This window comes from Dendropsophus ebraccatus, chromosome 10, assembly GCF_027789765.1.
Source record: "Dendropsophus ebraccatus isolate aDenEbr1 chromosome 10, aDenEbr1.pat, whole genome shotgun sequence".
NCBI lineage: Eukaryota > Metazoa > Chordata > Amphibia > Anura > Hylidae > Dendropsophus > Dendropsophus ebraccatus.
Genome location: NC_091463.1, coordinates 5,828,422 through 5,844,211, shown reverse-complemented (window position 1 = coordinate 5,844,211; position 15,790 = coordinate 5,828,422). Strand labels below are relative to the sequence as shown.

At 52.3% G+C, this 15,790-nt stretch overlaps 1 protein-coding gene across 3 annotated transcripts in view; it reads right to left on the bottom strand.

The window, feature by feature from the left end:
* Window positions 1-15,790, bottom strand: part of ABL1 (ABL proto-oncogene 1, non-receptor tyrosine kinase) — a 98,604-nt gene that overhangs the window by 3,657 nt on the left and 79,157 nt on the right. For all 3 annotated transcript variants that reach the window (XM_069943609.1, XM_069943610.1, XM_069943608.1), the window contains 5 exons: window positions 13,274-13,451; window positions 5,139-5,323; window positions 3,693-3,845; window positions 2,905-2,994; window positions 1,208-1,366 (listed from right to left, as the gene is read on the bottom strand). In XM_069943609.1, coding sequence (XP_069799710.1) covers window positions 1,208-1,366; window positions 2,905-2,994; window positions 3,693-3,845; window positions 5,139-5,323; window positions 13,274-13,451 — 765 coding nt within the window. The remainder of the gene's footprint in view (window positions 1-1,207; window positions 1,367-2,904; window positions 2,995-3,692; window positions 3,846-5,138; window positions 5,324-13,273; window positions 13,452-15,790) is intronic.

Here is a 15,790-nt window from a genome sequence, read left to right as displayed (position 1 = left end):
TGTTGCTATATAACAAGGTTTATGTTTCTGACACTGGATTCCTGCAGGACCCCGCCAGGCCTCTCCCAGACCCCATCAGAGGAGGGTCTGACAGTCTGGTTGCTCTGGATGCACCTAAAAATGGGGTTTGCCAGGCAACCTGTCCCTAACAACCAGTCTCAAGTCTTCAGCTCAAAGCATAATCGGGATGAGGATGATTGTTACTGTGAACCCCTTATATCCCATAGTAGCCGTCCATGCGCCGCATCTTTGATTGATTCCCTCACTGGGTTGCAAGATCCTGTGCTAGGCCCCCTCCCCCTTATCATAGGAACAGCACTGTCAGCAATGGGGGTCAAAAGCCAAACCTATCATCACCCAGGGGACCCCCCTCCCTCTCTGGACATACTGCTTACTGCTACTTTAAAGGAGAAGTCCGGCGATATTGAAACTTTTCCAGCAAACATGGAGGAACAGAATAAACAAGCTCTACTTACCTGTCCCTGCGCTTCCGCAGCGCTGCCTTACCGCTGTTATTCTTGCCATGGCGTCATGACTCGGCTGATGGATCGCTCGCTCAGCCAATCAGTGATGGGGGCGGGACATTACTTCAGTCACTGATTGGCTGATGGGGCAATTCGTCAGCCGAGTCAGGTATGTTTCCCCTGGTTGTGACGACATCTATACTCTGGGACGGGGGGAGGTCCGGGAGGCTATAATGCGATGCTGTGCAGGCATAGCGAGGGGTAGGGTTATGTCCCAGTCTCACACCCCTGCCTACTGGCAGTGTTTTAATTTTGTTGGACTTCTCCTTTAAGAGAATCTGTTGCAGTGTGATGGCGGTATACATCGTGGCAGACCCTGATGGCAGCGCTTTATTACTTTTATTCTTGCAGTAGTTTTCATAAAATCAGGGTTTATCTTCTGCAGAGCGAGCGTACTAGTCTCGCCAATGATGTGCGCGCTCTGTAGTCCTGGATATTCATGAGCGAGTGGTCGCCCCCTCCTGCTGCTGACTGACTACTTTCTCCCTATACAGTGCATTGGCGGAAAGCTGTCAATCAGCGCGGGGTGCAGGGGAGCGGCGGAGCGCTCACTCTGCAGGAGATACGCCCTGACTTTATGAAAACTGCTGCAATATATACGATGGGGGTCTGCCATTAGTCTACACAGGCTACGTGTGGATACAGATTCAGAGGAACATGAAGCTGCTGGCGGAAAGCTTCACCTTGGTCGGCGGCGCCTCTGCCGTGAGAGGCATCAGGGTTATCATCCTTGTTCTCGGTCAGTCTTCGAGTGGTCCTGGTCTTGGTCGGGAGCTCGGGGGCTTGCAGGAGGCAGCTGACATTCACCTTCAAACCTTTCTTTCCCAGTTCTTTCTCCACCTCTGAAACAAAGAAAAAAGTCTGTCACTGCTGAAGGTCTGTTGCAGTGTACCAGTGAGGACGAGCATCAACATCACACGTCTTATATAGTCCCTCATCCTTGGCATTGAGCCTGATGGTGGGTGACAGTCACAGATAGCTGCCATGACATCTCCCAAATCTGTTGTTACATCTACTTGTGTGTAAAGCTTCAATGCATCGGTGCACCAGGAAGCTTAGGATGAGCAGAGATATAGATGCCGGGCAGTGTGTGGAATTATGGAGGGGATGTAGGAAATAGTAAAAAAATAAATAAATCAGGGATAGGGAACCTGCCGCCCTGCAGCAGGTGCAAAACTACAACTCCCATCATGCCTGAAGAGCCAGAGCTTTAGTTTTGCCTGTCCAGGCATGATGGGAGTTGTAGTTTTGTAACAGCTGGAGAGCGGAAGGTTCCCCGTCCCTGAAATAGAGCATACACTGTATAATGGTTGTAGTCTTCAGGGCCCTAGGACATCATATATTACTGGGAGACTGGAGATTTTTTTATACCAGTAAATTACAAAACTCTGACACTTTCTGGCACCTGTTGCTTTGAAAGAAATTTCTTTTTGGTGAACAATCCCTTTAAGGATGTAGCCAGGTTCTCTAGACTCCAGTATCATACCGGCGACCATTCCCTGGTATAATCTAAGCTTCGTGCCTTCCATTTAGTGCAGGATGGGAGGCTGGCGGGAGATGGCCGTGGTGAATGGGCCGGGTTTTATGCAGTTCCTGCAGCTGGAAACAAACGCCGCCATTTATACCACCACAATCAATCATCAATTACTCCACAAAAAGACGTCTACAAGCAAAAAAACCGTTGAAATAAAAGTGGGCGCACCTCTCTGGGCTCCACAAAGGACAAAGCGCCGGATAGCCGCCTTTTATTCCACATGTACAGTCAGCCCCCGGTAAGCGGGATTATCAGTGCAAGCGAAGCAAATGCATTAGGGGAACAAAAAATCATAAAAAACAGATAGTGGAAACCGGGGCTAAGTGGGGAGCATTGTCTGCAGTCTCCAAAACGCCGTGGTGAGGCAGGGTGCGCCGTCTGCTGAGCGAACCGCAATGTCTGCAAACTGCATGTCACTGGGCAGGCGCTACCGCCATCACAGGGCTCCGTCCCCACCGCCACTAACAGGGTCAGCAGGGTGGTGAATGGACAACATGGAATACTTTATTAGGGATTCTCAATACTTGCTGATGGGTCACCTAGTGGGCGTACAGCTGATCACAGGGGTCCCGGCTGCAGGGTAACCTCTAGTGGGCGTAAGGTGGGTTGGGGGGTCTGCAAGGGTGACACCTGTGGGATAGACCATGTGTAGTGACTGTACAGGAGAGAAGATATAGGGACGGCAGTCAACACCCCGGTAATGAGGACTCCGCATCTTTGAAGCTACTTCAATAAACATTGGGATGGAGCGGCTTGTGAGAATCTCTCATCTCCGGTAGGAGCGCTCATTAACCATCGACCTTCCACGGCATCGCCAGCGGGATACGCACAAAGCGCCCTCCTTACCGTCCGATATACTCGACTCCTGGAACATAGTCTCAAAGGCTTGGTGGATTTCAGCGAAGGACGGACGGTCAAGAGGATTCCACTGCCAGCCTGAGGAGAGGAGAGCGAGAAACCACATGAGCCATGCTGCAGCCGCACACGGAACATCAAACAACATAATGCAAATGGCTGTCTGTGTGGGCAGGATACGGACGAGGTGGCTATTTAAAGGGGTACTCCGGTGTCGATTTTTTTTTCTTTCAAATCAGCTGGTGTGAAAAAGTTATACAATTTGTAATTTACTTCTATTTTAAAAAATCACAAGTCTTCCAGTTCTTATCAGCTGCTGTATGTCCTGCAGGAAGTGGTGTATTCTCTCCAGTCTGGCACAGTGCTCTCTGCTGCCACCTCTGTCCATGTCAGGAACTGTCCAGAGCAGCCGCAAATCCCCATAGAATACACCACTTCCTGCAGGACATACAGCAGCTGATAAGTACTGGAAAACTTGAGATTTTAAAATAGAAGTAATTTACACATCTGTACAACTTTCTGACACCAGCTGATCTGAAAGGAAAAAAATCACCAGAGTACCCCTTTAAAGATCAGACATGCCTCCCAGCCATTCCATTTAGTTCTATAGGACTGGGGAATATGGGTGAGCGCTGTACTTCGCTACCTCCTTTAGTTCCGTAGAGTTGAATGGGACTATCACTCCAGTCAAGTAGGGACACACAGCCCCCCGTTTCTTGTGATTACAGGGGATCCCTGTATGTGAATATCAGGCGTCGGTATAATATGCGGAGACTTACACGCTCTCATCAGCTCATACACCTTCTCCGGGCAGCCCTCCGGACGCTCCATGCGATAATCCTTTTCTAGCAGCTCGTACACCTGGGACAGGTCGATGCCGGGGTAAGGAGACATCCCATAGGTGGCGATCTCCCAGAGCAAAACGCCAAAAGCTGCAGAATAACAGAAAAATGAGGCGAGGCGAAAGACCACCTGTCGAGATCCCTGGGACCCCCCCTACACCACATGTATAGCTCCTTGGACCCCCCTACACCACATGTATAGATCCCCTGGGACCCCACCTACACCACATGTATAGATCCCATGGGACCCCCCTACACCACATGTCTAGATCCCCTGGGACCCCCCTACACCACATGTCTAGATCCCCTGGGACCCCCCCTACACCACATGTCTAGATCCCCTGGGACCCCCCCCCTACACCACATGTATAGCTCCTTGGACCCCCCTACACCACATGTATAGATCCCCTGGGACCCCCCCCTACACCACATGTATAGCTCCTTGGACCCCCCCCTACACCACATGTATAGATCCCCTGGGACCCCACCTACACCACATGTCTAGATCCCCTGGGACCCCCCTACACACGTCTAGATCCCCTGGGACCCCCCACCTACACCACGTCTAGATCCCCTGGGACCCCCCACCTACATCACATGTATAGATCCTTGGACCCCCCTACACCACATGTATAGATCCCTGGGACCCCCCTACACCACATGTATAGATCCCCTGGGACCCCCCACCTACACCACATGTATAGATCCTTGGACCCCCCTACACCATATGTATAGATCCCTGGGACCCCCCTACACCACATGTCTAGATCCCCTGGGACCCCCCTACACCACATGTATAGATCCCTGGGACCTCCCTACATCACATGTATAGATCCTTGGGACCCCCTACACCACATGTATAGATCCCCTGGGACCCCCCACCTACACCACATGTATAGATCCTTGGACCCCCCTACACCATATGTATAGATCCCTGGGACCCCCCTACACCACATGTCTAGATCCCCTGGGACCCCCCTACACCACATGTATAGATCCCTGGGACCTCCCTACATCACATGTATAGATCCTTGGGACCCCCTACACCACATGTATAGATCCCTGGGACCTCCCTACATCACATGTATAGATCCTTGGGACCCCCTACACCACATGTATAGATCCCTGGGACCCCCTACACCACATGTATAGATCCCTGGGACACCCTTACACCACATGTATAGATCCCTGGGACACCCTTACACCACATGTATAGATCCCTGGGACACCCCTACACTACATGTATAGATGCCTGGGACACCCCTACACTACATGTATAGATGCCTGGGACCCCTCACTATTCGGCAGTATGAGGGTCCTCCTCACAGACATAATGCTCCAAACAGCACAGGTTGATTGGGGGGGGGGGGGTAATCAACTCACCCCAGACATCAGATTTGATGGAGAATTTGTTATAGGCCAGGCTCTCGGGGGCAGTCCACTTGATAGGGAATTTGGCTCCGGCGTGGGCCGTGTACGTATCACCCGTCATCAGGCGGCTGAGCCCAAAATCGGCGACTTTTACCAAGTGGTTTTCTCCAACGAGGCAGTTTCTGGCTGCGAGATCCCTGGATATGAGAGAAGAGACGTCAGTGTCCATGCAGAACCTATGCCCTACTATATGAGGCATATATATATATATATATATATATATATATATATATATATATATATATATATATGGCTACCATATACACGGCTACCATATATACGGCTACTATATATACGGCTACTATATATACAGCTACTATGGCGTCTGTCCACACTCCCTATGAGCCTGGTGAAGGGTTAATGGCCGTCCTCTGTGTGGCAGCGGCAGACATGGCGCGCTCTGGCGCTCTGGGTGTCATTGAGCGGCTGTAATCCAGAGAGCCCTTTAATTAATCCACAATTAACCAATTAACTTTGCCTTCCCAATCACTCGCTTTACTGCGGAGGCTGCACCGCCGCCCCTCCCCCTCCAGGCGTTTCACCAGTGCAGACAAATAAGCGGAGACGCTGCGCTTTAGCAGCCACATAATCCTGATATATCGCTATGGCGGCGGAGTTGTCGGCACGGCTGTAAAACGGGAAAAATATGACAACAAATACAGATGTACAATATACAGCGGAGGGGGTGCCTTACAGTCGTATCCAATCCTCCAGGGGGATACCTGTGATACCTCCACTGATACACTGCAGCAAACGCTCAGCAAAGGAGTGAAATGGTCTGCTGCCCATGTGCTGAGCTCACAGAGCATTGTCCAGATAGATGCAATGGTAACAAACCAGGGGGTCTGTGGTGCCCGTATGACTGCGGGGGTCTGTGGTGGCCGTATGACTGCGGGGGTCTGTGGTGGCCGTATGACTGCGGGGGTCTGTGGTGGCCGTATGACTGCGGGGGTCTGTGGTGGCCGTATGACTGCGGGGGTCTGTGGTGGCCGTATGACTGCGGGGGTCTGTGGTGGCCGTATGACTGCGGGGGTCTGTGGTGGCCGTATGACAGCAGGGGTCTGTGGTGCCCGTATGACTGCGGGGGTCTGTGGTGGCTGTATGACTGCGGGGGTCTGTGGTGGCCGTATGACTGCGGGGGTCTGTGGTGCCTGTATGACGGACGCAATGTACAACTGCAGCCTCGTGGTGGTAGTCTACGGCACCCATATGAGTGCAAGGGTCTACGGTGCCCGTCTCACTATGGGTCTAGGGTGCAGCATTGTTCTCTAGTCAGCACCTGCTGTAATCCCCTGACTGAGCTGAGGACATAGGGGGCGCTAGGATAGTCTCAGCTCCAACCTAATTATTGACCTGTGACTGCAGCTCATGTAGCATTCCAAATACCGGGAAGCAGAGGTATGGGGAACAGAGGTACAGTGGGGAGGTACGGGGGGGAGAGGTACAAGGAACAAAGGTACGGTAGAGAGGTAAAGGGGGACAGAGGTACGGGGGTGGGGGTGGTACGGGGGGACAGAGGTACGGGGGGGGGTGGTACAGGGGGACAGAGGTACGGGGGGGGGGGGGGTACGGGGGGACAGAGGTACGGGGAACAGAGCTACGGCGGGGAGGTATGGGTGGGCAGAGGTACAGGGAGCAGAAGTACGGTAGGGGGGTACGGGTATGGGGGGGCAGAGGTACAGTGGGGAGGTAGGGGTACGATGGGGAGGTACGGGTATGGGGGGGCAGAGGTATGGGGAGCAAAAATATGAGGGGCAGAGGTATGGTGGGGCAGATATACAAGGAGGGGGGGCAGAGATACGGGGAGGGGGGGGGCAGAGGTATGGAGGGGGAAGAGATACAGGGAGGGGTTGGCAGGACTATAATGCTGTATAGAGCCGCTTCAGTTGTCTCTGATCATCAAACAGCTCCACAGATCTCAGCTTCCCATAGGGGAGGGGGCAGTGGCCCCCCTGAATTAGTGGGTGTTGAGCGTGATTAGGGCAAATTGCTTTACTAATAAACTACAATGGCCGCGTCTCTGCGGGCGGCCATAGATCTTCTATAGCGCCGATTACCCCACGCCGATCACATTAATATGTGAATAATGAGTTAGTGTCAGGCCGCGCGGCTGATCTGAGGAAAGTGTTCATGTCCGCAGCGGCTCCTGGCAGCGGCCTGTACATCCTGTCAGCGCCCCCTCCTCCAGCAGCTATTATACATCTATAGGCGGCACGTGCGGCCTGTGTGACTGATGGCCGATCTAACAGCCGGCACACACATAATAACCTCCTCGGCTCTGCTACTCCGCCTAATCATATCCCTCATGTTAAATACCCAGTGCTGAATGGTTGTTTCTATGGCATTAGCAGCTAAGTGATTGCTGTAAATTTGCAGGTATTAGCAGCACGCGGCACACACAAGGATGAAGGGCGGCCATTGTGGGCTCCCGCTGCTATAAGTGCCGTCTCACCAGGGCCGGGGTGGGGGCGTCCTCTCATTACATTGCTAGGAGCTGTAATCCCAATGCAGAGAATGTGCCGGATGGCGGCTAATTGTCACCAGCAAAAGGTCACCAAGTGCAGCTTCACGGCACACGTCTGAGGGGACGCCAGAGACACAGACAATGGACAAGTAAAGTGCCGCAGAGCATCGCGACACAGGACCAGGCTATAAGGAGGGGGGATCACTATACAGGGGGGCACAGCCAGGAAGAGCCACAGAGCATTGCTACACAGCACCGGGCAATGAGGAAGGGGGGATCACTATACAGGGGGGCACCAACCATGAAGAGCCGCAGAGCATCGCTAGACAGCACCGGGCTACAATAAGGGGGATCACTATAGAGGGGGGCACAGCCAGGAAGAGCTGCAGAGCATCGCTACACAGCACCGGGCAATGAGGGGGATCACTATACAGGGGAGCACAGCCAGGAAGAGCTGCATAGCATCGCTTCACAGCATCGGGCAATGAGGGGGGATCACTATACAGGGGGGCACAGCCAGGAAGAGCCACAGAGCATTGCTACACAGGACCGGGCAAAGAGGAGGGGGAGATCACTATACAGGGGAGCACAGCCCGGAAAAGCCACAGAGCATTGCTACACAGCACAGGGCTACAATAAGGGGGATCATTATAAAGGGGGGCACAGCCAGGAAGAGCTGCAGAGCATTGCTTCACAGGGCTGGGCTATGAGGAGGGGGGGATCACTATACAGGGGGGCACCGCCAGGAAGAGCCACAGAGTATCGCTACACAGGATCGGGCAATGAGGGGGGATCACTATACAGGGGGGGGCACAGCCAAAAACAGCCGCAGAGCATTGCTACACAGGACCGTACTATGAGGAGGGGGGGGATCACTATACAGGGGGGCACTGCCAGAAGAGCCGCAGAGCATCGCTACACAGGACCGGACTATGAGGAGGGGGGGGATCACTATACAGGGGGGCACAGCCAGGAAGAGCCACAGAGCATCGCTACACAGCACAGGGCTACAATAAATGGGATCACTAAAGAGGGGGGCACAGCCAGGAAGAGCCGCAGAGCATCGCTACACAGGACCGGACTATGAGGAGGGGGGATCACTATACAGGGGGGCACCGCCATGAAGAGCTGCAGAGCATCGCTACACAGGACCGGACTATGAGGAGGGTGGATCACTATACAGGGGGGCACAGCCAGGAAGAGCCACAGAGCATTGCTACACAGGACCGGGTAATGGGGGGGGGATCACTATACAGGGGGGCACCGCCAGGCCAGGAAGAGCGGCAGAGCATCGCTACACAGTACTGGGCTATGAATAGGGAGGATCACTATACAGGGGGGCACCGCCAGGCCAGGAAGAGCCACAGAGCATCGCTACACAGGACCAGACTATGAGGAGGGGGGATCACTATACAGGGGGGCACTGCCAGGAAGAGCGGCAGAGCATCGCTACACAGGACCGGGCTACAATAAGGGGGATCACTATACAGGGGGGCACAGACAGGAAGAGCGGCAGAGCATCGCTACACAGGACCGGGCTATGAATAGGGAGGATCACTATACAGGGGGGCACCGCCAGGCCAGGAAGAGACACAGAGCATCGCTACACAGGACCGGCTATGAATAGGGAGGATCACTATACAGGGGGGCACAGCCAGGAAAAGCCACAAAGCATCACTAACCAGGGCCAGACTTTGAGGAGAGGGAGGGGATCACAGCCAGGAAGAGCTGCAGAGCATCGCTACACAGGACCGGATTATGAGGAGGGGGGAATCACTAATCAGGGGGGCACCGCCAGGAAGAGCCACAGAGCATCGCTACACAGCACAGGGCTACAATGAGTAGGATCACTATAGAAGGGGGCACAGCTAGGAAGGACTGCAGAGCATCGCTACACAGGACCGGGCTATGATGAGGGGGAATCACTATAGAAGTGGGGCACAGCCAGGAAAAGAAGCAGAGCATCGCTACACAGGACTGGGCTACAATTAGGGGAGATCGTTATAGGTGGGCACAGCCAGGAAAGTCCACAGAGAATCACTACACAGGATCAGGCTACGATGAGAGGGGGGCAGCCCCCAAGAACAGGACACTGTACATACAGCTTTCCTGTAGCCCCACTACAGCTCCCCATCACCCAGCTTTCCTGTAGCCCCCCCCCAAAGCTCCCCATCACCCAGCTTTCCTGTAGCCCCCCCCCAAAGCTCCCCATCACCCAGCTTTCCTGTAGCCCCCCCCCAAAGCTCCCCATCACCCAGCTTTCCTGTAGCGCCCCCCCCCACAGCTCCCCATCACCCAGCTTTCCTGTAGCCCCCCCACAGCTCCTCATCACCCAGCTTTCCTATAGCCCCCCCCCACAGCTCCCCATCACCCAGCTTTCCTGTAGCCCCCCCACAGCTCCCCATCACCCAGCTTTCCTGTAGCCCCCCCACAGCTCCTCATCACCCAGCTTTTCTGTAGCCCCCCCCACAGCTCCCCATCACCCAACTTTCCTAAGGCCCCCCCCCACAGCTCCCCATCATCCAGCTTTCCTGTAGCCCCCCCCCCCCACAGCTCCCCATCACCCAGCTTTCCTGTACCCCCCCCAAAGCTCCCCATCACCCAACTTTCCTATAGCCCCCCCCCCACAGCTCCCCATCATCCAGCTTTCCTGTAGCCCCCCCCCACAGCTCCCCATCATCCAGCTTTCCTGTAGCCCCCCCCCACAGCTCCCCATCATCCAGCTTTCCTGTAGCCCCCCCACAGCTCCTCATCACCCAGCTTTCATGTAGCCCCCCCACAGCTCCTCATCACCCAGCTTTTCTGTAGCCCCCCCCCCAGCTCCCCATCACCCAGCTTTCCTGTACCCCCCCCCACAGCTCCCCATCACCCAGCTTTCCTATAGCCCCCCCCCCCCCCCCCCACAGCTCCCCATCATCCAGCTTTCCTGTAGCCCAGCCGATGGAGCACTCACACCCCAGCACTTACTCGGCTGCCCCGGCCGGTTAAACAGCCGCCGCCGCTACCCCTCATGATTAACCCCTTGTTGACAGGTTAATTCCCCCCCCCCCCCCGTAATGATACAATCTCCGAGTTACAACAACATCGGCATTAAAAAAAACAATGGAGAACTTTCAGGCGGCGGCGCTGACATTTAATAAATCTTCAATTTCCCTAAAAACTGAGATGAAATGTGAGGTGGCGGTCCCTGCTGCCCGCTGTGTGCCAGCTCTCCCTGATGCCAGCTCTCCCGGTTGTTCTCACAAATCAACAAGGTAAAGTGTTTGAGCGCAGAAGCTGATAAGCGGTAATAGCGACAGCTCGGGGAGCGGCGGCAGCGCCCTGTCAGCGTAATAACAACCCTCAGAAAAACTGACAAAACCCACTTTATTCTGCCTAATCCTCGGCCGCTCACTTCTAATGGACTCCACACCGTCCGCTAAGAAACGTCCGAGACTGAACGAAAATACTATGGAGGCGGAATCCATACTAATCCCCAATAACAGCCCAAAATGTGAGACGTGAGATGGGGGAGGGATGTGTGTGTGTGACTACCAGCAGGGCAGCACCAGATGGGTGAAAACCAACAGGGCAGCACCAGATGGGTGACAACCAACAGGACAGCACCAGGAGAGGTGACAACCAACAGTACAGCACCAGATGTGTAACAACCAATAGTGCCCCACCTGGAGGGGTTACAATGAGCAAGGCGGCGCCATGAGGGATGGCAACAAGCAGGGCAGCCCCAGGAGGGGTGACAACCAGCTGGGCAGCCCCAGGAGGGGTGACAACCAGCTGGGCAGCCCCAGGAGGGGTGACAACCAGCTGGGCAGCCCCAGGAGGGGTGACAACCAATTGAGCAGCAACAGGAGGGGTGACAATCAACAGGGCAGCACTATGCAGGGTTGTCACCCAGAGGAGTAAAGCTGCTGATACTCTCTACATTAAAGCTGTAGCTCCTCCCATCATAGAAATATAGAAGAGTGCCCATTTCAGTGAGTGATGTGTATATGTAATGATGGAGGGCAGACCTCTGGGGCAGAATGAAGTGACAGAGAAAACCTCTCTCTGCAGAGCAGCGTCCCCAGCCATCTGCTGAGCAGGGAACTGCAACCAGTAAGCGGGGCTGTAAGCAGCGGGGATATAACAGCAGCAGCGTGCAGGGAAAATCTGCTAAGCAGCGGGGGTCCAGGCAGTCAGGAGTGATGGGGTATCCCAGCCAGAGGCCTAATGGAGGCAAACGCCTGTAATCTGAGCTCAGGGTATAAGAGGCCGTCACTTAGGAGCGACACAAAACTATTAAGCAGCGGCTGAGGGGGTATCCTCTAATATAACGTGACAGGCTGTGGTAAATGGGGTGGCCCTCCAGGGTGGGGTATATGGATATCATGGTGGAGACTGTCCTAAATCTGTTCATTGTTCATCTCAATCCTCCCATACACATTAAAGGGGTACCCTGGTGGATATGTTTTTCTTTCAATCAACTGGTGTCAGAAAGTTAAAGCGGCACCATCAGCAGGTTCTGCCCAGTGAAGCTGCCGATATGCCCCCCAAGCTCTGTACTGTCTATGGTTATCGCTGTGAGGGGCTGCTTCCCTGCACAGGAGCGGTAAATAGAGGCCTCTATGCTGTATGAATACGCCTAATGCTAGGGACAGGAGGGGGCGGGCTGGGCGGAACAAATGGGTGCTTCGGGACGACGGGCAACGCCCCAAAGGCTCCTATGCCCCCAATTAGCATAGGGACAATTCGGGAATATCTACAGAATGCGGCGGGGAAGAAAAGAATTTTAACAGCGATAAAGTCAGAAGGTAAAGAGCTTGTGGGGCCTAGCAGCAGCTTCACTGGGGAGAACCTGCTGATGGTGCTGCTTTAAGTGGATCTAATTACCACTATATAAAAACCTCCAGTAGTTATCAGCTGCTGTATGTTCTGCAGGAAGTGGTGTATTCTCTCCCGTCTGACACAGTGCTCTCTGCTGTCACCTCTGTCCATGTCAGGAACTGTCCAGAGCAGGAGAGGTTTTCTATGGGGTGTTGCTGCTACTCTGGACAGTTCCTGACATTGACACAGTGCTCTCTGCTGCCACCTCTGTCCGACTGGAGAGAATACACCACTTCCCGCAGGACATGCAGCAGCTGAGAAGTACTGGAAAACTGGAGATTTTTAAATAGAAGTAAATTACAAAACTTTCTGACACCAGTTAATTTGAAAAAAAAAAAAAAAAAAGCTTTCCCATGGAGAACTCCTTTAACATTTGGTTCGGCTTACCATGCATGTGTTCTGAAACGTAAAAAAAAAGCCGCTGCCAGACTCCTTTGTTGGCTCCTCTAACTGGGGCTCATCTTCCTTAGAAGGAAAGGACTGATCCTTCTCTCCCTAGACTGAAGATTTGGCTGTCCAGGCAGCAGGACTTGGGGGATGGGGAGACCCCCATACTCCTTAGATTGTTGGCGGCTCCCACCTAATTCAGGGGGTCGGGCAAAGAAAAAAATCTAATGATTGGGGAGAATTGCGGCTATTAACATAGCGCTCTGCTGGGGATCTGTAACCATAACACAAGGCTCTTAGGATCAGCAGCCTCGACCGCCACAATCCCCGTTATTATAATGACAGGTAGTGACTGCATCTCTGCCGCACAGACCTGTGAATGAAGTTCTTCTTCTCTAGGTACTCCATGGCTGATGAGATCTGCGTGGCCATGTGAAGGAGCACCACGGCCGTCACCTCCTCCCGGTTGCACTCTCTAAGGTAGTCCAACAGGTTCCCGTAGGTCATAAACTCTGTGATGATATAGAACGGGGGCTCCCGCGTGCACACCCCTATATGAGAGACAAGAAGCACAGAGGGTTAGACAGTCTTTAAAGTGTTCCTGACATTAGGGATAACGTGATATCAGAGAAGTCACTGATCACACTGGGCCTCACTCCTGACACCGCCTGAAAAACCCGAGATAGAGCCAGGTAATGGAGGACACCAACTCTCCATAGACTCTTATGAAACCGGATTGTATTCACACTCTAAGGGTCCTATTCCACGGGCTGATGGGGGCCCGATCAATAATGTAAATGAGCGCCGATCTGCTAGATCGGCGCTCGTTTACTGGGCCTGTTACACGGCCCGATAACCGTTTAGCGTCGGCTGCAGGGACATAGTTACCGATGTCCTTGTAAACCATACTTTACCTAACCATGTTGCAGGTCTTCTCCTACGCTGCTTCTTCCTCCTGGTCCCGCGCACAGCAGCAGCTTCGGTGCGGTCCTGGCCAGTGATTGGCTGAGCGGTGTGTCAGCTAAGACAGGCTGCACCGAAGCTGCAGCTGTGAGCGGGATCGGGAGATAAGGAGCGCAGGAGAAGCCCTGCAACATGCTTAGGTAAAGTATGGTGCTTGTGGAATCGTCGGTCGCCCGCCGTGCATCGCTTTTCCACGCAGCAATGCATGGTGGGTGCCCCCCGACTTTAGGTTTGAACCCAAATAAACGATCAGCCGATGACACGATTACCAGCTGATCGTTGTCTCTATTCCATGGCCCGATTTGGCTGATTCGCTCCATGGAATAGGACCCTTAAGGGCCTATTCCACGGACCGTCTAGAGGAGCAAACGAGCGCTCTCAGCGCTCGTTTGCTCCTCGTTCCCCACTCGCTGCCGCCGCTATCCAACGCGGCTGCAGTGAGCGGGTGAGTGCGGGAGGGGCGGCGGGGGTCTTTGCTCGGGTGATCGCTGATCGTCTGGGCAGCCCATAGGATACAGCAGCGTCTGCTGCCGATGCTCCTATTCAACGGAGCGGCGGCAGCAGATCGCTGCTATATCAGTCGCTTGTTTTTCAACATGTTGAAAAACAAGCGACTGCAACGATCAGCCGACATGAACGATGTCGGCTGATCGTTGCACTCTATTCCACGGGACGATTGTCGTCCGTAGCGGCCGATATTGGCCGAATACGGACTATAATCGTTCCGTGGAATAGGGCCTTAAGTATACACTATCCTCTATATCCTATATACACCTCCTCCATGTACAGTATATCCTATATACACCTCCCCTATGTACAGTATATCCTATATACACCTATGTACAGTATATCCTATATACACCTATGTACAGTATATCCTATATACACCTATGTACAGTATATCCTATATACACCTATGTACAGTATATCCTATATACACCTATGTACAGTATATCCTATATACACCTATGTACAGTATATCCTATATACACCTATGTACAGTATATCCTATATACACCTATGTACAGTATATCCTATATACACCTATGTACAGTATATCCTATATACACCTATGTACAGTATATCCTATATACACCTATGTACAGTATATCCTATATACACCTATGTACAGTATATCCTATATACACCTATGTACAGTATATCCTATATACACCTCCTCTATGTACAGTATATCCTATATACACATCCTCTATGTACAGTATATCCTATATACACCTCTCTATGTACAGTATATCCTATATACACCTCTCCTCTATGTACAGTATATCCTATATACACCTCTCCTCTATGTACAGTATATCCTATATACACCTCTCCTCTATGTACAGTATATCCTATATACACCTCTCCTATGTACAGTATATCCTATATACACCTCTCCTCTATGTACAGTATATCCAATATACACCTCCTCTATGTACAGTATATCCTATATACACCTCCTCTATATACAGTATATCCTATATACACCTCCTCTATGTACAGTATATCCTATATATCCTCTATGTACAGTATATCCTATATACACCTATGTACAGTATATCCTATATACACCTATGTACAGTATATCCTATATACACCTATGTACAGTATATCCTATATACACCTATGTACAGTATATCCTATATACACCTATGTACAGTATATCCTATATACACCTATGTACAGTATATCCTATATACACCTATGTACAGTATATCCTATATACACCTCTATGTACAGTATATCCTATATACACCTCCTCTATGTACAGTATATCCTATATACACCTCCTCTATGTACAGTATATCCTATATACACCTCTCCTCTATGTACAGTATATCCTATATACACCTCCTCTATATACAGTATATCCTATATACACCTCCTCTATGTACAGTATATCCTATATATCCTCTATGTACAG